Raw genomic sequence first — 23,691 nt, forward strand, 5'->3', positions numbered from 1 at the left:
CTAGACTAGCCAGGAAGCAGTAAAAGTGTCTTTATTCACAGATGACATGACCACCTGTGAACAAAATCTGGAATCTACAAAATTAACTGTAATTAACGGGTGAATTTATCAAGGTTGTAGGTACTACAGGATCAATATGCAAAAATCAATTATATTTTCATAAACTGGCAACAATGAGAAATTTAAATAAAAGCACCACTTTCAATAGTGTGAAAGTGTGAAAAATATGAAATACTTAGAGAAAAATCTGACAACAGATGTGACAGGCCCACGTGACTGAGTGCCACAACACATTGCTGAGAAAAATTACATAACCAATGGAGAGATAGACTGTTTCTGTGTGTTGGAAGATGTGGTATCGCTAAGATCCAGTTCTCAAGCTCATCCATAGATCTGAGGCAATCTCAGTCAAAATCCTAGCAGCTGGGAGCCTCTGATTTCTTGTTACTCGTATCGGGTTTCTCCAAAGAGCAATGGTCAAACTTCCGTGAAAAATGGCCACAGCACTGTCAATCAGTGGACAGCGTGAGCTCAGGGTAGACAGGACTCACAGGGACCACTGTATGGCTCTGCCATTCTCTGGCTACTGAGCTCAGGCAGCTCCTTCACCCTCCCTGATCTCAGTTTCCTCATCTCTGGAACGGAGTAATGTGAGCAGCTGCCTCCTGGAGATGTGGAGGGCTTTAATGAAGTGGGGAAATTCAACACTTGGCCACTGTCTGTGTATGGTAAGCCCTCATGGGGTGTGAGCTCTGAGGAGTTGCTACAGAAGGCACATCCACTCACCCTAAGAGATTTCATTTGTTCATCTCTTCACTCATCCATCCGCCCACCTACCCACTCACTCATCCATCCATCCATCCACCCATCCATCCATCTATCCATCAATCATCCATTCACCCACCCATTCACCTATCCATCCATCCATCATCCATCCACACATCCATCATCCATCCATCCATACATACATCCACAGACCCATCCATCCACCCAGCCACTCACCTATCCATCCATCCATCCATCATCCATCCATCCATCATCCATCCATCCACACATCCATCCATCCATCCATCCATCATCCAACCACCCATCCATCCATCCATCCATCATCCATCCAACCATCCATCCATCCATCTCTTCTTCCATCCATCCATCCATCCATCTGTCATTCATCCATCCATCCAACCATCCATCCATCCATCATCCATCCATCCACCCATCCATCCATCCATCCATCCATCTCTTCTTCCATCCATCCATCTGTCATCCATCCATCCATCCATCTAACCATCCATCCATCCATCATCCATCCATCCATCACCATCTACCCATCACTCCATCCATCTCCATCCATCCATCCACCATCCATCCATCCATCCATCATCCATCCATCCACCCATCCATCCATCCATCCAACCATCCATCTATCCATCCATCCATCTCTTCTTCCATCCATCCATCTGTCATCCATCCAACCATCCATCCAACCATCCATCCATCCATCCACCATCCATCCATCCATCCAACCATCCATCCATCCATCCATCTCTTCTTCCATCCATCCATCTGTCATCCATCCAACCATCCATCCAACCAACCATCTAACCATCCATCCATCCATCATCCATCCATCCATCCATCATCCATCCGTCCATCGCCATCTACCCATCACTCCATCCATCTCCATCCATCCATCCATCCACACATCCACACATCCATCCATCCATCCATCCACCCATCCATCCATCATCCATCCATCCAACCATCCATCCATCGCCATCTACCCATCACTCCATCCATCTCCATCCATCCATCCACCATCCATCCATCCATCCATAATCCATCCATCCATCAATCATCCATCCATCCACACATCCACCCATCCATCCATCCATCTATCATCCATCCATCCATCCATCTGTCATCCATCCAACCATCCATCCATCCATCCAATCCATCATCTCCATCCATCCATCCATCATCCATCCATCCATCCAATCATCATCTACCCTTTCCCCTATCCACCCCCTATCCCTCCCTCCCTCCCTCCCGCCCTCCTCCACCCACCCAGTCACCCAGAAGCAGAGTTACCGAGCACATCTACTGTAAAGCTGGCCTGTGGAGGATCCTACATAGGCTGCTGCTCTCAAGGCACTCACAGAAAGAAGGCCAGCCAGTCACACATTGTGGCCAGGGTGGTGATGACTATGGTCAGGGTAAGGGTATGACACTCGAACTAGGTCCACCACTGCCTAAAGGTGGCTGGGTCTTCTGAAGCACAGTGGCCTTTTCTTCATAAGGAGGCCGGCCCAGTGGCCACCCGCCCAGTGGAGCCCAGGCCAAGAAGCCCAGCCTGCTGACTTGGCCTTTCCCCATTCTTACCCAGAACAAATACTCCGTGTGCTTATCCACCCACACTTTATAGACCGCTTGGGGGGAAGGTAAGTTTATGTCCTATTCATAAACTCTTGCAGTCCAGGAGATGATGTGGGACCTGGTCCTGCACACCCATCGGTCTTTCAGAACCTTTGAAGGGGCAGGACGTGGGAATGGCTGGTGCTGGCCTGCCCTTGAGTCCTCAGATGCTCACTTGCCAGGAACTCTTTCCCTGTGGCTTGCTGGGGCTGGGGTCTCCCCTGGGTGTCCAGAGGGGCTGAGAACCCATGATTTCTTTCGGCACGCCCTCCGTCTGCCTGCTGAGGCTGGGCCAGAGCCGTGGAGCTGGGGTTGGGTGTAGGGTCTGAGAGGGGTGTGTATATAGAGAGAAGGTGGGGAGAGGGAGAGAGAGGGAGATTTATTTTAAAGAATTGTGGGGCCTACAAGTCTGAAGCCTACAGGTTGGACACCAGGGAAGGCCGATGTTGCAGCTCCAGACCAAAGGCCATCTGGGAGCAGAATCTCTCCTTCTGGAGTCCCTCAGTCTTTTTTCTCTTAAGCCTTCAACTGATTGGATGAGGCCCACCCACATTATGAAGGGTGATCTATTCACATCTAAAACATACCTTCATAACAACATCTAGATTGGTGTTTTATCAAAAATTGGTACTGTGGCCTAGCCATGTTGACACATAAAATTGACCTTCACACCAGGTGACCCAGAACGGGGTGGGGGTGGTGGGCTAGGGATGCACCTGCTATCTTCGGGTCTCTCTGACAGGTGTGAGGCTTCATCTTCTCTCTTCTCTCCACAACCTTCCTTTCTTCTTCCTCCTTCCCACTTCCTTCCTGCCCCCCCAACCTCCTTCCCACCTTCTCCCCTCCCCCTACAAACCCTCCCCCCCCACACAACCCTTCCACTTCCCGATGAGTCAGGTTTGTGGACAGAAAGCAGTAGAACAGTCACTTTAGGCTGCGTTTCATGACGTCTTTGTGGCCTCCTCCCTGTGGTAAATTCGTGCGACACTTGGGAACCGTGTCTTGTCAGGGTAAACACTGCTGGGTGTGGGGCCTGGTGGGGAGGCCCCAGGTGCCCCGGCCCTGTGCTGGGGGTCTGCCTGTCACGGATGCAGTCAGCGACCCCTCAACAGCCTCCCGGCTGCAGCTGGGCAGGGCTGTGTCCTCCAGAGGACAGGGGACGAGGAGCCCGTGGGGCCCAGGGGGAAACACACTCCAGCTGCAGAGGGGAGACCCCCAGGGCACACCGTCCCTTTCCCACGTCTGTCCGTGTGTCACAGGTGGTGGGTGGACGTGCCTCAGGGCCCTGGGCATCTGTGGCCCCAGCCGGGCACTTTCCAGTTTGTCTACCTTGTATGCAGTGGAGCCTGCGCCCCACTGACTCACCTGTGAGCGGCCCCATGACCACGGCGAGAAAGCCCAGCTGGCAGCGGGGGCTGACCGGGGATCCGATGGCGGGGATGAGCGTGGGACTCGGTCCCAGACTCTGGAGGGGGCGGTGGGGCGACGCTGGTCACCCCAGCCTGATGGAGCGTTCACTGCCGCCTTCTGTAGGCTCCTTCCCACCACGCACTCGGAGCCTCACCCTGTGCCTGGCGGTCGGATGTCACCGCTCTTCAGGTGCCACCTGAGACCCCGCAACTGGGCAAAGAGGGTCAGGGTCAGACGTTGGGGCCTCAGGTCAGCCCTGCTGCCCCTACACATAGATGTAGGGCTGACCTTCTCAGACCCCGGGGAGGGCCCCACCTTCTCAACCCCAGGGGAGGACGCCACCTTCTCAATCCCAGGGGAGGACTCCCACCTTCTCAGACTCCCGGGGAGGACCCCACCTTCTCAATCCCAGGGGAGGACGCCACCTTCTCAGACCCCAGGGGAGGACTCCACCTTCTCAGTTCAAGGGGAGGACTCCCACCTTCTCAATCCTAGAGGAGGATGCCACCTTCTCAGACCCCAGGGGAGGACGCCACCTTCTCAGACCCCGGGGAGGGCCCCACCTTCTCAATCCCAGGGGAGGACTCCCACCTTCTCAACCCCAGGGGAGGACGCCACCTTCTCAATCCCAGGGGAGGACTCCCACCTTCTCAGACTCCCGGGGAGGACCCCACCTTCTCAATCCCAGGGGAGGACGCCACCTTCTCAGACCCCAGGGGAGGACTCCACCTTCTCAGTTCAAGGGGAGGACTCCCACCTTCTCAATCCTAGAGGAGGATGCCACCTTCTCAGACCCCAGGGGAGGACGCCACCTTCTCAGACCCCGGGGAGGGCCCCACCTTCTCAATCCCAGGGGAGGACTCCCACCTTCTCAACCCCAGGGGAGGACGCCACCTTCTCAATCCCAGGGGAGGACTCCCACCTTCTCAGACTCCCGGGGAGGACCCCACCTTCTCAATCCCAGGGGAGGACGCCACCTTCTCAGACCCCAGGGGAGGACTCCACCTTCTCAGTTCAAGGGGAGGACTCCCACCTTCTCAGTCCAAGGGGAGGACTCCCACCTTCTCAATCCTAGAGGAGGATGCCACCTTCTCAGACCCCAGGGGAGGACGCCACCTTCTCAGACCCCGGGGAGGGCCCCACCTTCTCAATCCCAGGGGAGGACTCCCACCTTCTCAATCCCAGGGGAGGACGCCACCTTCTCAATCCCAGGGGAGGACTCCCACCTTCTCAGACTCCCGGGGAGGACCCCACCTTCTCAATCCCAGGGGAGGACTCCCACCTTCTCAACCCCAGGGGAGGACGCCACCTTCTCAATCCCAGGGGAGGACTCCCACCTTCTCAGACTCCCGGGGAGGACCCCACCTTCTCAATCCCAGGGGAGGGCGCCACCTTCTCAGACCCCAGGGGAGGACTCCACCTTCTCAGTTCAAGGGGAGGACTCCCACCTTCTCAGTCCAAGGGGAGGACTCCCACCTTCTCAATCCTAGAGGAGGATGCCACCTTCTCAATCCCAGGGGAAGACTCCCACCTTCTCAATCCCAGGGGAGGACTCCACCTTCTTAGTCCAAGGGGAGGACTCCCACCTTCTCAGACTCCAGATTCCACCTGCTCAATCCCAGGGGAGGACGCCACCTTCTCAGACCCCGGGGAGGGCCCCACCTTCTCAACCCCAGGGGAGGACGCCACCTTCTCAATCCCAGGGGAGGACTCCCACCTCCTCAGACTCCCGGGGAGGACTCCCACCTTCTCAACCCCGGGGGAGGACGCCACCTTCTCAATCCCAGGGGAGGACTCCCACCTTCTCAGACTCCCGGGGAGGACCCCACCTTCTCAATCCCAGGGGAGGACTCCCACCTTCTCAGACCCCAGGGGAGGACTCAACCTTCTCAGTCCAAGGGGAGGACTCCCACCTTCTCAGTCCAAGGGGAGGACTCCCACCTTCTCAATCCTAGAGGAGGATGCCACCTTCTCAGACCCCAGGGGAGGACTCCCACCTTCTCAATCCCAGGGGAGGACTCCACCTTCTTAGTCCAAGGGGAGGACTCCCACCTTCTCAGTCCAAGGGGAGGACTCCCACCTTCTCAATCCTAGAGGAGGATGCCACCTTCTCAATCCCAGGGGAAGACTCCCACCTTCTCAATCCCAGGGGAGGACTCCACTTTCTCAATCCCAGGGGAGGACTCCCACCTTCTCAGACCCCCGGGGAGGACCCCACCTTCTCAATCCCAGGGGAGGACTCCCACCTTCTCAGACCCCCGGGGAGGACCCCACCTTCTCAATCCCAGGGGAGGACTCCCACCTTCTCAATCCCAGGGGAGGACGCCACCTTCTCAATCCCAGAGGAGGACTCCCACCTTCTCAGACTCCAGACTCTACCTTCTCAATCCCAGGGGAGGACTCCCACCTTCTCAACCCCAGGGGAGGACGCCACCTTCTCAACCCCAGGGGAGGACTCCCACCTTCTCAGACTCCCGGGGAGGACCCCACCTTCTCAATCCCAGGGGAGGACCCCACCTTCTCAATCCCAGGGGAGGACGCCACCTTCTCAGACCCCAGGGGAGGACTCCACCTTCTCAGTCCAAGGGGAGGACTCCCACCTTCTCAGTCCAAGGGGAGGACTCCCACCTTCTCAATCCTAGAGGAGGATGCCACCTTCTCAGACCCCAGGGGAGGACGCCACCTTCTCAGACCCCGGGGAGGGCCCCACCTTCTCAATCCCAGGGGAGGACTCCACCTTCTCAATCCCAGAGGAAGATACCCACCTTCTCAATCCCAGAGGAGGACTCCCACCTTCTCAGACTCCAGACTCCACCTTCTCAATCCCAGGGGAGGACTCCCACCTTCTCAATCCCAGGGGAGGACCCCCCACCTCCTCAATCCCAGAGGAGGCCCCCCACCTTCTCAATCCCAGAGGAAGACTCCCACCTTCTCAGACTCCAGACTCCACCTTCTCCACGTTTTTTTTTTTTTTTTTTGGGACAGACAGAGACAGAGCATGAACGGGGGAGGGGCAGAGAGAGAGGGAGACACAGAATTGGAAACAGGCTCCAGGCTCCGAGCCATCAGCCCAGAGCCTGACGCGGGGCTCGAACTCACAGACCGCGAGATCGTGACCTGGCTGAAGTCGGACGCTTAACCGACTGCGCCACCCAGGCGCCCCAGACTCCACCTTCTCAATCCCAGGGGAGGACTCCCACCTTCTCAATCCCAGGGGAGGACCCCCCACCTCCTCAATCCCAGAGGAGGCCCCCCACCTTCTCAATCCCAGAGGAGGACTCCCACCTTCTCAGACTCCAGACTCCACCTTCTCAATCCCAGGGGAGGACTTCCACCTTCTCAATCCCAGGGGAGGACCCCCACTTTCTCAATCCCAGGGGAGGACCCCACCTTCTCAATCCCAGGGGAGGACTCCCACCTTCTCAACCCCAGGGGAGGACCCCACCTTCTCAATCCCAGGGGAGGACTCCCACCTTCTCAGACTCCCGGGGAGGACCCCACCTTCTCAATCCCAGAGGAGGACGCCACCTTCTCAATCCCGGGGGAGGACTTCCACCTTCTCAATCCCGGGGGAGGACCCCCACTTTCTCAATCCCAGGGGAGGATGCCACCTTCTCAGACCCCAGGGGAGGACTCCACCTTCTCAGTCCAAGGGGAGGACTCCCACCTTCTCAGTCCAAGGGGAGGACTCCCACCTTCTCAATCCTAGAGGAGAATGCCACCTTCTCAGACCCCAGGGGAGGACCCCACCTTCTCAATCCCAGGGGAGGACGCCACCTTCTCAATCCCAGAGGAGGACTCCCACCTTCTCAGACTCTAGACTCCACCTTCTCAATCCCAGGGGAGGACCCCCCACCTCCTCAATCCCGGAGGAGGCCCCCCACCTTCTCAATCCCAGAGGTGACTCACACCTTTTCAGACCCCAGGGGAGGACTCCCACCTTCTCAGACCCCAGGGGAGGACTCCCACCTTCTCAACCCCAGGGGAGGATGCCACCTTCTCAGACCCCAGGGGAGGACTCCACCTTCTCAGTCCAAGGGGAGGACTCCCACCTTCTCAGTCCAAGGGGAGGACTCCCACCTTCTCAATCCCAGGGGAGGACTCCACCTTCTCAATCCCAGAGGAGGACTCCCACCTTCTCAGACTCCAGACTCCACCTTCTCAATCCCAGGGGAGGACCCCCCACCTCCTCAATCCCAGAGGAGGCCCCCCACCTTCTCAATCCCAGAGGTGACTCACACCTTTTCAGACCCCAGGGGAGGACTCCCACCTTCTCAGACCCCAGGGGAGGACTTCCACCTTCTCAATCCCAGGAGAGGACCCCAGCTTCTCAATCCCAGAGGAGGACTCCTGCCTTTCATATTCAGGGCAGGAGGGGCTGGGCTGGGTGTCCAGTGTCGGACCAGGATTTCTCTGAGTCCCAGCAGGGCAGAGGAAGCCTGGCATGGAAAATCACTGCCTTGGGGGGCTGTGAGGGGCCCCTGTTCCTGGGTTTCCCCGGGGCTCAGTGCCAGCCTGTTCAGCCCCACGGGGAAGTGGCACAATGGGCCTGCTGGCCCAGCTGGCTCTGGTTTCCTAATCCCTGCTGCTCCTGGCTCAGGCCACATACTCGTGCCTGGGTCCCTGGGTCCCCGCAGAGAGGACAGTTCCTGGGCCTGGGGCTGGCGGCACAGTGGGATGGGAGGAGGCGCTCCATCCCAGGCCCCCCAGGAGTGGCAGGCTCGCTGCCCCTGGCTCCCAGACACCCTCTTAGACCCTGGGGGATCGGCCCCTTGTTGGGGCCCCAGGAATCATCGGGTGGCGTGAACAGGCTTCTCGTCCCTGGATGCTGTCACTGTGGTGCGGAGGTCCTGTCTGCAGAGGAAGGGCCCACACGGAGGCGCAGGCCAAGGTGCTGACTCTAGCCGGGTCACTGTCTCCGAGGGCAGCCTGGGTCAGGGAGGAAGGGTGTCCCACGCCCTCACGCTCTGGGCATCCACCTCATCCAGAGTCTCAGTGATTGTTGACATGAGTGCCCCCCGCCCACACCTGCCCCTGGAGCTCGGGGACGACTTGACTGTAATTTGTGGGGGCTGAGACTCGGTTCTCTCCCCACCTGCCAGGAGACAAAACTCCGGGCCAGGCAGGGGAGGCTGACAGCCTGGGGCCACGTTCCCCTCGAGGACGTCCACTCCCAGCCTCCTGCCGGCCCTCCCGTGTCCCAGAGGACGCGTTTCGGCACAGCGTCCCCTGGCTGGGCTTCCCAAGTTTCAGTTACAGGTAACTCCAGAGACCGGATCAGCCTGGGAACAGGAGGGGATTAGGGGGCGGGCGGAGCCGGGGGCCTGATGTTACCCAGTGGGCCGCCCTCCGAAACCAGCCAAGGAGCAGAGTCTGCACAGAGATGAGGCAGCCTCTGGGCCTCACCGGAGCCCACACATTCCCTGCCTTGGGGGGCTCGGGGCCCCAGTCGGGGCAGGGCCTCCGGAGCGGGAGAGCAGGGAGGGAGGAGCAAACACGGGGCAGTGGGCCTCCCTGGGAGCCCCCCTCAGGGAAGCACCTCATGCAACCCTCGCTCTGCTGGGATGTGGGACAGGGTGGGCGGGGGCCGGGAGGACCAGGGGCCTGTGGGATGTGGGCGCACAGGACCTCCCTGGGTGGGCCCTGTCCCGCTTGCTGCTGGGAGGGCGTGTGTTGGTCGGAACCGGGGTCATGGGTGTTGGGGCGTCCTGAGAAGGGCTGGCTTTACTGAGAGCTAATAAAAAGATAAACCACAGATAACTTGAATCAATATTTCCCAAGTGACACCACGGGAGCCCCCACAGCTGTTTTCCTGATAACCTGGCAAACGCCCCACCCACGCTTTGCCCCTCCCCTGCTCTCCCCGCCTCTGCCGGTCCTGCTGGGCCATATAAGGCCCGGACCCCTGCCCCAGTTGCTCTCCCCCGCCACCCTTCTGAGCCACCATGGGGCTGCCGCTAGCCGGCCTGGTGGCCGTCTGCCTGGCCCTGAGCTCAGCTGGGGGTGCGGAGCTCCGGAGAGGTGAGAAGGTGGTCAGTGGCGTGTCCTGGGAGGCAGGACGGCCGAGGCAGCTCAGAGCGGAGGCCCTCCTCCGCCCAGCCTCTGGGGTGCACCGCTTGGGTCGGGCATCCTGCCCTCCGACTTTGGGTGGAAGGAAGGAGGAGGGAAGGTGGTCTTGGGTGCCTGTCATCCCTTTGAAGGTGATCTTCGGGTCAGAGTCTGTGGCCAGGTGGTGGTGCCAGGTGCAAACACCTGAGCTGGGCCTTTGTCCAGGGGCCTGGCGGGTCGGGGGGGGGGCTGGGTGTCAGGGCCCAGGGGCAGTCGAGAGGGGCTGGGTGTCAGGGCCCCTTGGAGGGCCAAGGCCAAGGTAGCCTTTCCGCAAAGTGGGGTGTTGGCCGCGTGCCGAAGGGGTCACTCCAGACTGAGATGAGTGGGAACGCGGGATGGGGGTGTCTCCGTCCCATTTGGGTGACAAAGCCGCTGGGGGTGGGGGGAAGTTGGCCCCAAATGTCTGGACACAAAGTGGGCACCCAGAGACACCATCCTGGTGGGTGAGGGGCGGTGGGAGCAGGGGGATGCCGGAGGGGGTGTGGCGGTGATGGGGCAGGGGTCCCTGGACCAGGTGGACAGGGTGCCCTGGGCTCCGGGAAGTCCCTCTATCCCGCTTGGTGCCAGGCTGGGCGCACGGGGGTGGCGGCTGGAAATGTCCTTTCAAGGGGCTGAGACCCCCTGGTCAGGGCGGCGAAGGTCCAGCAGGGGCCAGTCCTGCAGGATGGCCTCGTGGACGGTCCCCAGAGGGCAGCTGTGGGGCGGGGCCTCGGGACAGGCTTCCCGGGGCCTGGCCCGCTCACCCTGTGTGTCCCTGCTCCCCCAGAGGGCAGGACCCGGAACCACGGCCACAGCGTCTGCAGCACTTGGGGCGACTTCCACTACAAGACGTTCGACGGCGACATCTTCCGCTTCCCGGGCCTCTGCGACTACAACTTTGCGTCTGACTGCAGGGACTCCTACAAGGAGTTTGCGGTGCACCTGAAGCGGGGCCTGGGACGAGATGGGGCGCACCCCCAGCTCGACTACATCCTGCTGAACATCAAAGACGACACTATCTACCTCACCCGCCAGCTGGCGGTGCTGAACGGGGCCGTGTGAGTGGGGCTGGGCGGCCCCGCGAGGCCCTCCACCAGCTAGGAGGGTGTCGGGTTTGAGTTCGGGTCACTGACCCATTCAGCAAACACCTATGGGCCCCGGCCAGGAGCCCCCATGGGTGCGAGGGGCTTCACCCATCCTGTACTGGGGGCCCTAGGCCCCCCCTGTTACCCAGGCTCGAGTTACCCAAGGGGGAGGCCCTCTCCCCTCCCCAGCTATTGTCCCCCATTGTCTCGGGAACAACGGGCTCTAAGCCGCATTCCTGCCCAGCCTCCTGCAAGGTGTGCCCTTTGTTTCCCCAGGGGGTTGTGTATAGGCCCCCGGGGCACAGAGCTGGGGCCTGGAGGAGGGGCATAGAGAGGGACAGGGGCAGGCGGGAGGCCGGCCGGCCAAGGTGGACAGGGCTGACCTGCCACGGCCCCGGCTGCCCCGGAGGGTGGCCACGCCGTCCGTGGCCCTGGCACTGGGAGCGGAGGCCACCCCACCCACAGGACGTGCAGCCTCAGTCCCCTCTGGGCAGTGGGTGACTGTGTGGGCCTGCGCGTGACTCCCGCCTGGCGCCCCTCCCCAGGGTCAGCACCCCGCACTATAGCCCCGGGCTGCTCATTGAGAAGAGCGACGTCTATACCAAGGTCTACTCCCGCGCGGGACTCACCCTCATGTGGAACCGGGAAGACTCCCTCATGGTGGGTGCAGCCCGCGCCACAGCCGGGGGTGCCTAGCGGAGCTCAGGGGCCAGCGGACCGGCCCCCGTCACGAGCGGATCGGCAGCAGAGGGGGCCCCTGGGGGCCCAGGGTGCGGGGGGGAGGCGGGCTGGCCCTTCGCCCACCCCACACCCCTGTCCTGGTCCTCAGCGATCCCCGGTGCCAGGACACCCGGGGCTGACCCCGGCCTCCTGCCGTACTGGGCGCCCGAGGGGAGGGAGGTGCTGGGGACCAGCCTGGCCGTGGTCCCGCTCACCTGCCTCCCGTTGCCCCTCCAGCTGGAGCTGGACAGTAAGTTCCGGAACCACACGTGTGGCCTCTGCGGGGACTACAACGGCCTGCACGTCTATTCAGAGTTCCTCTCTGACGGTAGGGTCTCCTTGGGGGCCTGGCGGGCGGGGCGTGGGCGCTGGGTCCCTGCCGCTGCCCCGCTGACGGGCCTGCGCCCCCAGGTGTGTCCTTCAGTGCCATCGAGTTTGGGAACATGCAGAAGATCAAAAAGCCTGGGGCGGTGTGCGAGGACCCCGAGGAGGAGCCCGCGGGAGAGTCCTGCTCTGAGCACGTGAGTCGCTGGCGGGGGAGGAGCCGTTCCCGGGAGGGAGGGGGGGGGCGTCTGGGGGTGTCGCGGAGAAGAGGAGGGCGGGAGCGGCCCTCACCCCCTCGCCCCCGCGCCCTCACCCCCCTCGCCCCCGCGTCTGTCTGCCAGCGCGCCGAGTGCGAGAGGCTGCTGACGGGCGCGGCCTTCGAGGGCTGCCTGGGCCTGGTGCCGCTGGAGCTGTACGTGCAGGCCTGCGCCCAGGACCGCTGCCGGTGCCCGCTGGGCGCCTCCTGCGTCTGCAGCAGCCTCGCCGAGTTCTCCCGCCAGTGCTCGCACGCGGGCGGCCGGCCGGGCACCTGGAGGACCCCCGTGTTCTGCCGTAAGCGCCGCGGTGCCGCTGGGCGGGTGGGGGCGTGGGCACCGTGGGGCCCTCAGGGCGGGGGCTGTCCAGGGACGGGGCGGCCTGGTGCCCTGCGTCCCGGCCCCCTGTACCCTGGGCCCCCTGCAGCCCGGCCCCCTTGTACCCTGGCCCCCCGTACCCTAACCCCCTGCACCCCGGCCCCCTGAACCCCGGCCCCCTTGTATCCTGGCCCCCTGCACCCCGGCCCCCTTTTACCCCGGCCCCTGTACCCTAGGCCCCTGCACCCTGGCCCCCTTGTACCCCGGCCCCCTGCACCCCGGCCCCCCTGCACCCCGGCCCCCCGCATCCCGGCCCCCTGTACCCTGGGCCCCCTGAATCCCGGCCCCGTTGTACCCTGGGCCCCCTGCACCTGGCCCCCTACACCTCGGCCCACTTGAACCCCAGCACCCCCTACCCTAGCCCCCTGCACCCGGCCCTGCTGTACCCCAGCCCCCTGTACCCCGGCCTCCCTGCACCCCGGCCCCCTTGTATCCTGGCCCCCTGTACCCTAGCCCCCTGCACCCCGGCCCCCTTGTACCCCGGCACCCTGAAGCCGGCACCCCTGCATCCCGGCCCCCTGCACCCCGGCCCCATGAACCCCGGCCCCCCTGTATCCCGGCCCCCCGCATCCCGGCCCCCTGTACCCTAGGCCCCCTGAATCCCGGCCCCGTTGTACCCTGGGCCCCGTGCACCTGGCCCCCTACACCTCGGCCCACTTGTACCCCAGGCCCCCGTACCCTAGCCCCCTGCAGCCCGGCCCCCTTGTACCCTGGCCCCCCGTACCCTAGCCCCCTGCACCCCGGCCCCCTGAACCCCGGCCCCCTTGTATCCTGGCCCCCTGCAACCCGGCCCCCTTGTACCCCGGCCCCCTGCACCCCGGCCCCCCTGCACCCCGGCCCCCCTGTATCCCGGCCCCCCGCATCCCGGCCCCCGGTACCCTGGGCCCCCTGAATCCCGGCCCCGTTGTACCCTGGGCCCCCTGCACCTGGCCCCCTACACCTCGGCCCACTTGTACCCCAGGCCCCGTACCCTAGCCCCCTGCAGCCCGGCCCCCTTGTACCCTGGCCCCCCGTACCCTAGCCCCCTGCACCCCGGCCCCCTGAACCCCGGCCCCCTTGTACCCCAGCCCCTGTACCCTAGGCCCCTGCACCCTGGCCCCCTTGTACCCCGGCCCCCTGCACCCCGGCCCCCCTGCACCCCGGCCCCCCTGTATCCCGGCCCCCCGCATCCCGGCCCCCTGTACCCTGGGCCCCCTGAATCCCGGCCCCGTTGTACCCTGGGCCCCCTGCACCTGGCCCCCTACACCTCGGCCCACTTGAACCCCAGCCCCCCGTACCCTAGCCCCCTGCACCCGGCCCTGCTGTACCCCAGCCACCTGTACCCCGGCCTCCCTGCACCCCGGCCCCCTTGTATCCTGGCCCCCTGTACCCTAGCCCCCTGCACCCCGGCCCCCTTGTACCCCGGCCCCCTGAAGCCGGCACCCCTGCATCCCGGCCCCCTGCACCCCGGGCCCCCTGAATCCCGGGCCCCCTGCATCGTGGCCCCCCTGCATGCCAGCCCCATAGTACGCTGGGCCCCCTGCACCCCAGCCCCACTGTACCCCGGCCCCTTGTACCCTGACCTCCCTGCACCCCGGCCCCCCCTGTACCCCGGCCCTCCTGCACCCCAGGCCCCCTGTACCCTGGGCCCCCTGAATCCTGGTCCCCCTGCATCCCAGCCCCGTTGTACCCTGGGCCCCCTGCACCCTGGCCCCGCTGTACCCCGGCCCCCTGCACCCCGGCCCCCTTGTACCCCGGCCCCTGTACCCTAGCCCCCTGCATCCTGGCCCCCCTGCATCCCGGCCCCCCGCACCCCAGGCCCCCGTACCCCTGCGTATGTGTCCACTCAGGGGCCTGCCTTTGCCTTTGCAGCCAAGAGCTGCCCCGGGAACATGGTTTACCTGGAGAGCGGCTCACCCTGCATGGACACCTGCTCACACCTGGGAATCAGCAACCTGTGTGAGGAGCACCGCATGGACGGCTGTTTTTGCCCGGAAGGTGTGTGCTGTGGAGGCCTCAGGGCGGTGGCTGGTGGGTGGGCGCTGCCCTGAGATGGCCCGCCCAGGCCCGTGTGCCCTGGGGCCGGGGGGCGGGGGGGGGGGGAGGTCAGCGATGGCGCTGGACGCGAGGGGCGGTGCCCTCTTCCCTGACACTGGGTAGAAGGGACACAGAAGCTGAAGACCGCCTCCCAAGCGCACACAGTGGGGCTTCAGGGAGTCTCGGTGGGAGGACTCCTTCCTGGTCATCACCCCGAGGGCACCTGTCCCGCTGCCCTGCTCACAGAGCCTGGAGGCCCCCAGGGAGGTGGTCTGGAGGCTGTGTTCCCAAGGCAGATCCCTGACCGGGTGATGTGTGGGGGCACAGGTGTCCCCGAAGGACCAGAGGGGCCTGCGGGTGGGAGGCCTGGCTGGCAACCCCACCTGGGAGATTGCCCCATCACAGGCCAGCCCGGGGCTGCGGCCCTGCCGGAGAAAGCCCCGCTGTGGGGATTCTGGGGTTTTCCGAGGCTGGCCGAGGATAACGTCTCTTCCCTACCGTGCAGGCACTGTGTACGATGACATTGCGGGCAGAGGCTGCATTCCCGTCAGCCAGTGTCACTGCAAGGTCCACGGGCACCTGTACTTGCCCGGCCAGCAGATCACCAACGACTGCGAGCAGTGGTGGGTCCCGGGTCCCGGGCTGGGAGCTGGTGGGCTGGGGGCCTTGGGCTGGGGGCTGGGAGCTGGTGGGCTGGGGGCCCTGGGCTGGGGGGGTTTCCTGGGCTGGGTGCCCTGGGCTGGGAGCCTTGGGCTAGGGGCCGGTGGGCTGGGGGCTGGTGGGTCTGGGGTCTGGGGCCCTGGGCTGGGAGCTGGTGGGCTAGGGGCCGGCAGGCTGGGGGCCAGTGGGCTGGGTGCCCTGGGCTGGGAGCCTTGGGCTAGGGGCCGGTGGGCTGGAGGGGGCAGCTGAGCCTGACCCTGTGCCCCATGGCCCACAGCGTCTGCACCGCCGGCCGCTGGGTGTGCAAAGACCTGCCATGCCCAGGCACCTGCGCCCTGGAGGGCGGCTCCCACATCTCCACCTTCGACGGGAAGAAGTACACTTTCCACGGGGACTGCTACTACGTGCTGGTCAAGGTAGCTGGCCGGGCAGCGAGCGGGCACGGCTGGCTCCCGGCCCTGCATCAGGCTCTGTGTGGGTCGCTGCCACCGTCCCTGTCCCCTGCAGGGCGACCGCGACTCCTATGCCCTCCTGGGTGAGCTGGCCCCCTGCGGCTCCACGGACAAGCAGACCTGCCTGAAGACGGCGGTGCTGCTGACCGACAAGAAGCAGAACGTGGGTGCCCCCGCCCCTCCCCGCCCGGCGCCCCTGGGCCCCCAGGGCCCCTCTCAGCCCCACCGTCCCCTCTGCCTGTCCCGCAGGTGGTGGCCTTCAAGTCGGACGGCAGCGTGCTGCTGAATGAGCTGCAGGTGAACTTGCCCCACGTGACTGGTGAGTCCTGCCCCCTCTCCTCCCCCCCCATGACTGGTGGGTCCACGGGACGCCCAGCTGGGGGTGGCGCTGGAGGAAGTGCAGCCCCCCGCAGCTCCAGAGCCCCTGCTGACGAGGGGGACCCCGCCCCCTGCCTTGCAGCCAGCTTCTCCATCTTCCAACCATCCTCCCACCACCTCGTGGTGAATACCGCCTTCGGCCTCAGGCTGCAGGTGCAGCTGGTGCCCATGATGCAGCTGTTTGTGACGCTGGACCAGGCCGCCCAGGGGCGCGTGCAGGGTGAGTGGTGCCCTCGGCCCGCCCCCACAAGGGCCCCGCTCGCTCGGGGCCTGCCCCCTGGCGCCCCGCCCCTTCCCAACCCTGTCCCGGCCCCTCAGGCCTCTGCGGGAACTTCAACGGCCTGGAAGGGGATGACTTCAAGACGGCGGGCGGGCTGGTGGAGGCCACGGGGGCCGGCTTCGCCAACACGTGGAAGGCCCAGTCGAGTTGCCACGACAAGCTGGACTGGCTGGAGGACCCCTGCTCCCTCAACATCGAGAGCGGTGAGGCTCGGCCCCGCCGGGTGCACGGGACGCCCCGCGGGACCCGTTGGCCGGGTGGGGCTGGGGGGAGGCCGGCCGGCCAGCCTGGCCAGCTGCTGCTTTCTGGCTGGGTAGGGTGGTCCACGGTGGCTGCCCGCCAGGAGTCACCGTGGAGGGGCCAGGCTTGCTCGCTAATCACTGGGTGGTGGCCCTCGCCCAGGGGCTGGTCTGGGGACATGACACACGCCTTCCCACCCACCAGGTCAGGGCAGGTTGAGCGTGGGGCGGCTGTGGGGGTGTGGCCTTGCATCGGGCTGGAGGGGACTGGGCTCCAGGGGACCGAGTGGGTTCCAGCCTGGGCGGCCAGGCAGCGGGGCTCAGGGGACCTGCCGGAGGGGCCCGCCCCTGCTGAGGCTCTGTCCGTCCCCTGCAGCCAACTACGCGGAGCACTGGTGCTCCCTGCTGAAGAAGACAGAGACCCCCTTCGGCAGGTGCCACTCAGCCGTGGACCCCTCGGAGTATTACAAGGTGGGTGGGACCCGCGGGACCCGCACGGGCACTGCCCGTCGCCCGATCTTGCCCGGAAGGTGCGCCCTGTGCGTCGGGCCGAGCCCGACCCTTGGCCTCGAGTCTCCCCCTGGGAGCTGCCGACCGTCAGCACGTGTGCGCGCGGGGGTGCCTGCGTGGGTTTGCCCCTCGCGGGGTGGGAGCCGGTGCGTGTGCGCGCGCGCGCGCGAGCTGCTTCCCTCGCTCACCGCCTGCCTCACTTTCCCCAGAGGTGCAAGTACGATACGTGTAACTGCCCGAACAGCGAGGACTGCATGTGCGCCGCCCTGTCCTCCTACGCCCGCGCCTGCGCCGCCAAGGGCGTCATGCTGTGGGGGTGGCGGGAGCAAGTCTGCAGTGAGTGCCAGCCCCCGCGGGGTGTCTGGCGTCCCCCGTGGCGGGAGGGGTCAGCCCCGCTGTTCCGTGCTGGCAGGGCGGGGCCCAGAACCGCCGCCCGGGCTTCCGGGGGGGGGGGGGGCGGCGGGCGGGGTTCCCGTGCGCCATCTCAGGGAGACTGCCCTCGTGGGCCCCTTGGCCGGGGTGGGGCTCAGGGACGGCCTGCGGGGCGGGGGGCGGGGCGCCGTCCCTGCGCCCCTCACGCCCGCCCCGCGCCTCCGCAGACAAGGACGTGGGCTCCTGCCCCAGCTCACAGATCTTCCTGTACAACCTGACCACCTGTCAGCCCACCTGCCGCTCGCTGTCCGAGGCCGACACCCACTGCCTCAAGGGCTTTGCGCCGGTGGACGGCTGCGGCTGCCCCGACCACACCTTCCTGGATGAGAAGGGCCGCTGTGTGCCCCCGGCCAAGTGCTCTTGCTATCACCGCGGCCTCTACCTGGAGGCCGGGGAAGTGGTCCTGCGGCAGGGGGAGCGATGGTAGGCGGCCTGGGGTTGGGGAGCATGGGGGGAACCCACGGCCCGCCCGCCCCCACGAGGGGCCTGTTCACCTCCTGCCTCTTCCCCTCAGCGTTTGCCGGAACGGCAGGCTTCAGTGCGTTCAGATCCAGCTGATCGGCCTTCGTAAGTAGCCTGCGTGTGCCTGGCTCCCCACCCCTCACCCATCCCCCGCCCCCGCCCCCGGCCCGACCTCCACTGAGCCGAGGCGGCCCCCTCTGTCCCACAGGCTGTCAGGCCCCAAAGATCCACGTGGATTGCAACAACCTGACGGCGCTGGCCATCCAGAACCCGCGACCCACCAGCTGCCAGACGCTGGCTGCCGGCCACGTGCGTGTGGGGGCCGCCGTGGGGGGGAGGGTGTCCCCAGGCGTCCACACTGGCCCCGGGACCTGGATGTTGGGTCCCGCGCGCACACGGGCCTCACTGGCCCTCCCTGTCCCCGGGTGGGGCAGGCGGTGGCGGTCGGCCCCCCGTCCGGCCCACTGAGGGCACGGTGGCCAGCCTAGGGACCCTCGGCCGGCAGCCCTCGCCTGTACCCCGGCCCAGGGCAGAGCCCGAGAGAGGAGAGAGGGCCGGGGTCTGTGGGTGGGGAAGGGACAAAGGGGTGTCTGCCGGGGTCAGGAAAGGGGGCGGCAGTGACGGGGCCAGCTCCGGGCCCCGAAGCGAATCCCTGAACGCCACTCCGGCCCCCTGCAGTACCAGACGGAGTGCATCAGCGGCTGTGTTTGCCCGGACGGGCTGCTGGATGACGGCCGCGGCGGCTGCGTCATGGAAGAGCAGTGTCCCTGTGTGCACAACAAGGACCTGTACTCCCCTGGGGACAAGATCAAGGTGGACTGCAACACCTGGTGAGTGGCCCGCTGACCCCGGCCCCAGGAGCTCTGGCGGAGGGGGGGGGGGTGTGGGTGTGGTTCGTGAGCCGCTCCGGGGCTGTCCGCACAGCGCCCGGCCCGCTGGGCTCCCTCTGTGCAGGGGTGGGGGGACTTGCACCCCCGTGGCCCCTCCAGGCCCCCTTCCCACTCTCCTCAGCACCTGCCGGAGGGGCCGCTGGGCGTGCACGCAGGCCGTGTGCTACGGCTCCTGCTCTATCTACGGAAGCGGCCACTACATCACGTTCGACGGAAAGCACTACGACTTTGATGGACACTGTTCCTACGTGGCGGCTCAGGTGAGGCCAGCGGCGTGGCCCTGCCCCCGGCCCGTGGCCCCGCACCACGTCCTAAAGCCACTCTCAGCCCAGCAAGAAGGGGTCCCCAGTGAGGGGCCCGGGGAGTGAGGGGCTTGTGTGTGCCGTTAAGGGCCCCCTCTTACCAGAGGAGGGCTGAGGCTGGGTGGGGGCCCGGGACAGCGGTGGCCGGGCCAGTGTGGCTCACGTCCCCCGTGGGTCCCCAGGACTACTGTGGCCAGAACTCCTCACTGGGCTCCTTCAGCATCATCACCGAGAATGTTCCCTGTGGCACCACGGGCGTCACCTGCTCCAAGGCCATCAAAATCTTCATGGGGGTGAGTGCCGCCTGATGCCGGGGACGCGCGAGCCCTCGGGGATGCTCCGCGCGCCCAGTGACAGGGCCTCTCCCCTGGGCACAGAGTCTGGAGCTGAAGCTGGAGGGCAAGCACCGCGTGGTGATCCAGCGAGACGTGGGCCACCACGTGTCCTACACCACGCGGGAGGTGGGCCAGTACCTGGTGGTAGAGGCCAGCGTGGGCGTCATCGTCATCTGGGACAAGAGGACCACCGTCTTCATCAAGCTGGCGCCGTCCTACGAGGTGCGTGGCGGCGCCCGGCTGCCGGGCCCCCGGGGCGCAGGAGGGGCCGAGCCGCCCTCCCGGGCGGGCGGGAGCCGCCTCACCACGCCCCGGGCGCGCTGCCTCCGCAGGGCACGGTGTGCGGGCTGTGTGGGAACTTCGACCGCCGCTCCAGCAACGACTTCACCACGAGGGACCACATGGTGGTGGACAGCGAGCTGGACTTCGGGAACAGCTGGAAGGAGGCCCCCACCTGCCCGGACGTGAGCTTCACCCCGGAGCCCTGCGCCCTGAGGCCGCACCGCCTCTCCTGGGCCGAGAAGCAGTGCAGTCTCATCAAGAGCCGGGTCTTCGCCGTCTGCCACAGCAAGGTGCGTGGGCGGGGCCGTGGCGGCGGGCCTGGGCGGGGCCGTAGGCGGGGCCGTGGGGGCGGGCCTGGGCGGGGCTGTGCGCGTGGGCGGGGCCGTAGGCGGGGCCGTGGGGGCGGGCCTGGGCGGGGCTGTGCGCGTGGGCGGGGCCGTGGCGGTGGACGGCACGGATCCTTGCGCAGGGTGGCCCTTCTCGCTCCCGCTGAGGAGCGCCCTGAGGTCACCATGTGCCTCCTATCCTCCAGCTTCAGCTCTATTTTCTGGCCTTTACCAGAGGCCCGGCCCTCCCGGAGACCCCTGGCTGGGTCCCCAGCCCTCATGTCTTCCAGGGAGGGAGGAAGGACGGAAGCTCCGGGCAGGGGGGGGGGGGCAGGGGGGGAGGGGTGGCCCCCTGTCTCTGGACCTCCCCTCCCGGCCCCCTGGGAGGCTAGTGCTGGGTGACCGTGCCCTGCCCTGGGGGTCCTGAGCTCCTCGGCTGCAGGGGCAGGCCCGGCCCCATGAGGGCAATGCGGGCCCAGGGCACAGAGGTCTTCTCCCCCAGGTGGACCCCAAGCCATTCTACGAGGCCTGCGTCCATGACTCGTGCTCCTGCGACACGGGCGGGGACTGTGAGTGCTTTTGCTCTGCCGTGGCCTCCTACGCCCAGGCGTGCACGAAGGAGGGGGCCTGCGTGTTCTGGAGGACGCCAGACCTGTGCCGTGAGTGCCCGCCTGTCCTGGGGCGGGGGCCACGCTGTGGGTGGGCTGGCCCTCCTTACCCACCCAAGGGATGGGGTGTTTGCAGTCTCTTTCCCTCCTGAGAGCTGTTGCTCGGCGCCAGGGTGGCGTGTGGGCTGTCAGAAGGGAGCTGGCCTGGCGCTCCCTGGATCTGACCCCGCGTCCCCCACAGCCATCTTCTGTGACTACTACAACCCCCCGGACGAGTGCGAGTGGCACTACGAGCCGTGTGGGAACCGCAGCTTTGAGACCTGCAGGACGGTCAACGGGATCCACTCCAACATCTCCGTGTCCTACCTGGAGGGTGAGCGTGCCCCGGGGGCCGAGGCACAGGGTCCTCTGCAGACCCGCAGGGTCGCCTGGGAGAGGCCCCGTGGGGCTGGGGACCTGAGGTCCGGGGCGGACCAGGCCCACCTCGCTGTAAAGCCAAGACCCCGCCCAGGCGGAGAGGCGGGAGGAAGCAGGACGGGCGGGTGTCTCACCCAGGGGTCCCGGGGAACCTCCTCAGGGCCTTGGAGTTGAGAACTAGGGATGTGAAGGAGTGAGCCACCTGCAGATCTGGGGAGGGAGTGCCCTCCCCCACCTCCCCAGGAGGCTGGGAGGGGCCTGGCCATCCCTTTGGCCCTATGGCAGTGTGCAGGGCCCAGCGAGGGGGGACCTAGGACTCCCCGGAGGAACCTCCTGGGGAGAAGGCCCTGACATGGTGGGCACGACGGTGGGGTCTGGAGGATGTGGGATCCTCCGTGGCGGTCCAAGCCCTGTGCCCTGTGCCTACCAGGCTGCTACCCGCGGTGCCCCAAGGACAGGCCCATCTACGACGAGGACAAGAAGAAGTGCGTCACGGCCGACCAGTGCGGCTGCTACGTCGAGGACACCCGTTACCCACCTGGAGCGTCCGTGCCCTCCGACAAGGACTGCCAGTCTTGGTACCTAAGTTCGCCCTGCAGGGAGCCCGGGGGAGGTCGGGCGCACGCGCACGTGTGACGTGGCTTCGTGTGCACAGGTGCACACGCGAGCATATGCCTACACGCACACACCACGCATTCGTGTGTGTGGGTGTGGACGCACGGCCAGGGGCGCACACCCGCAGGTATAGACACGGGAACAGGACGTGGGGACAGGCCAGCCTGTCTCTTCTCATCCTCCTGCTCTGTCTGGCCTTTGCCTGCCTCAGCTTGTCCTCCTCGGCCCACAGCTAGACCCCAGTGGGCAGGCTCCTTCGGAGCTGCACCCGGGGTGCACCAGGGAGGGCCTGGGCGGGGGGTGTGTGCTCGGGGTCTGCAGCTCTGTGCTTGCTTTGCAGCATGTGTACCAACTCCTCGGAAGTTGTCTGCCGGCCCGAAGAAGGTGAGCTGCCCTCCCGCCCGGGAGAGCCACCACGCTGCCTGTCCCCGGACTGTGGGGGTGGGGCTCAGTGTCACCCTCCCCTGCTCCTGCGGTCCCCAGAGGCCCTTCCTGGCTCAGAGCCGGCTCTGACTTGCACCGGCCTCCCCAGGCCTGTGGTGAGGGGCCGAGGTCACCCCTTGTGCCATCCGGCTTCTGTGCTCCGATGGGTTTCTGGGGATGGAGTCCCGGTGGCAGATCGGTCTGCCGCTGGTCGGGGCTGGGGGAAAGCTAGTCTTTCTCTGATTGGGACGGGCAGGGGGTGCTCGAGAGGCTCTGTCTTGTCCTTGCCATGTTGACCTTGGCCTCCCGCCCGTCCCCCAGGGAAGATTCTCAACTATACCCAGGATGGGTCTTTCTGCTACTGGGTGATCTGCGGTCCCAACGGGACGGTGGAGAAACACTTCAACATCTGCCAGCCTACCTCGCCTCCCTCGTCCTCCTTGCCGCCCTCCACCACCCCCGTCACCAGCACCACGAGCACCACCCCCACCCCCATCCCCAGCACAGGTGAGGCCCCGGGCCCAGCTGAAATGGGGGGGTGCGCGCAGCTCACAGGCGTCTCCGTTCAGGGGACGTCACCGGGGCCCCTGGCCTGCCGAGTTGAGATGTGGCATCAGGACCACATCCCTGAGCCCAGACCGCAGTGAAGGTGACCTAGGAACACTTCCCGAACCAGCAAGAAAATACCCCTGAGGCTTAGAGAAGCAGAGGAAGGTCCTTAAATCCCCCCATGGTTGTTCTCACTGAGGTGGTAGCCGTCACCGGACGAGCCACGGGGGTGTGGTAGCCACGGGAAAAAGGGACTTGTAAAAATTATAAAAGAGTTTTAAAGGTGTCAAAATCTCTAGTGACAGCCTCCTTTCCTTTCTGGCTCTTGTGCAGCAACGACCATCTCCTCAACGACCCCGTCCTCAACCACTCCCAGTAAGTTGTGTGGGCAGTGTCCCCGAGGCGGGTGGGTGCGGGGGGCAGGGCACCCGGAGCTGCTCCGGGAACTGCCCAGGAGATGCGGATGTGGGGCCCGTGGCCCGTGCTGCTCACTTCACCAGAGAGGGTGCTTTGGGTGGCATGACCCCCTGGGACTCACGGGTGCCTGGCTGACGCACGGGGGAAGGAGCGGCTCGGGGTGACACTGTTGTTCAGGCGTCCAGACCGAGCCCCTTCCCGTGGGCTTTCTCATTGGAATGGCTGACCCTGTCCATGCGAATTGTTTTCAGGGGGACATCAGGATTTGAAAACAGCCAAGGGAGGGCAGAGGGCTGCAGCCCGGGGGTCGGGCTGTCACCCAGGTGTGGCGTGAGGGGCTCTTCCTTCCCTGGGGCTCAGTGTGGAGCTGCAGGAGGAGGGAGGAAGCGGAGCCGGGCCCACACTCTGAGCCGACAACACCCTGG

At 65.4% G+C, this 23,691-nt stretch overlaps 1 protein-coding gene across 1 annotated transcript in view; it reads left to right on the plus strand.

Moving 5' to 3' along the window:
• Positions 1-9,770: 9,770 nt before the first annotated feature.
• MUC2 (mucin 2, oligomeric mucus/gel-forming) overlaps positions 9,771-23,691 on the plus strand; it is a 32,496-nt gene continuing 18,575 nt past the window's right edge. Inside the window, 29 exon segments of the mRNA XM_047100576.1 lie at positions 9,771-9,846; positions 10,700-10,970; positions 11,543-11,657; positions 11,955-12,045; positions 12,129-12,238; positions 12,383-12,593; positions 14,525-14,650; positions 15,195-15,312; positions 15,627-15,765; positions 15,857-15,964; positions 16,051-16,120; positions 16,262-16,399; positions 16,498-16,662; positions 17,075-17,169; positions 17,418-17,544; positions 17,808-18,063; positions 18,155-18,207; positions 18,311-18,411; positions 18,781-18,932; positions 19,114-19,252; positions 19,477-19,587; positions 19,672-19,851; positions 19,962-20,201; positions 20,740-20,896; positions 21,087-21,218; positions 21,693-21,840; positions 22,218-22,261; positions 22,622-22,807; positions 23,183-23,224. Of these exon segments, the coding sequence (XP_046956532.1) occupies positions 9,771-9,846; positions 10,700-10,970; positions 11,543-11,657; positions 11,955-12,045; positions 12,129-12,238; positions 12,383-12,593; positions 14,525-14,650; positions 15,195-15,312; positions 15,627-15,765; positions 15,857-15,964; positions 16,051-16,120; positions 16,262-16,399; positions 16,498-16,662; positions 17,075-17,169; positions 17,418-17,544; positions 17,808-18,063; positions 18,155-18,207; positions 18,311-18,411; positions 18,781-18,932; positions 19,114-19,252; positions 19,477-19,587; positions 19,672-19,851; positions 19,962-20,201; positions 20,740-20,896; positions 21,087-21,218; positions 21,693-21,840; positions 22,218-22,261; positions 22,622-22,807; positions 23,183-23,224 (3,901 nt within the window).

Source organism: Lynx rufus, unplaced genomic scaffold (assembly GCF_022079265.1).
Source record: "Lynx rufus isolate CCGP_SWC_20201006 ecotype Redwood Valley unplaced genomic scaffold, mLynRuf1.p SCAF_50, whole genome shotgun sequence".
Lineage (NCBI taxonomy): Eukaryota > Metazoa > Chordata > Mammalia > Carnivora > Felidae > Lynx > Lynx rufus.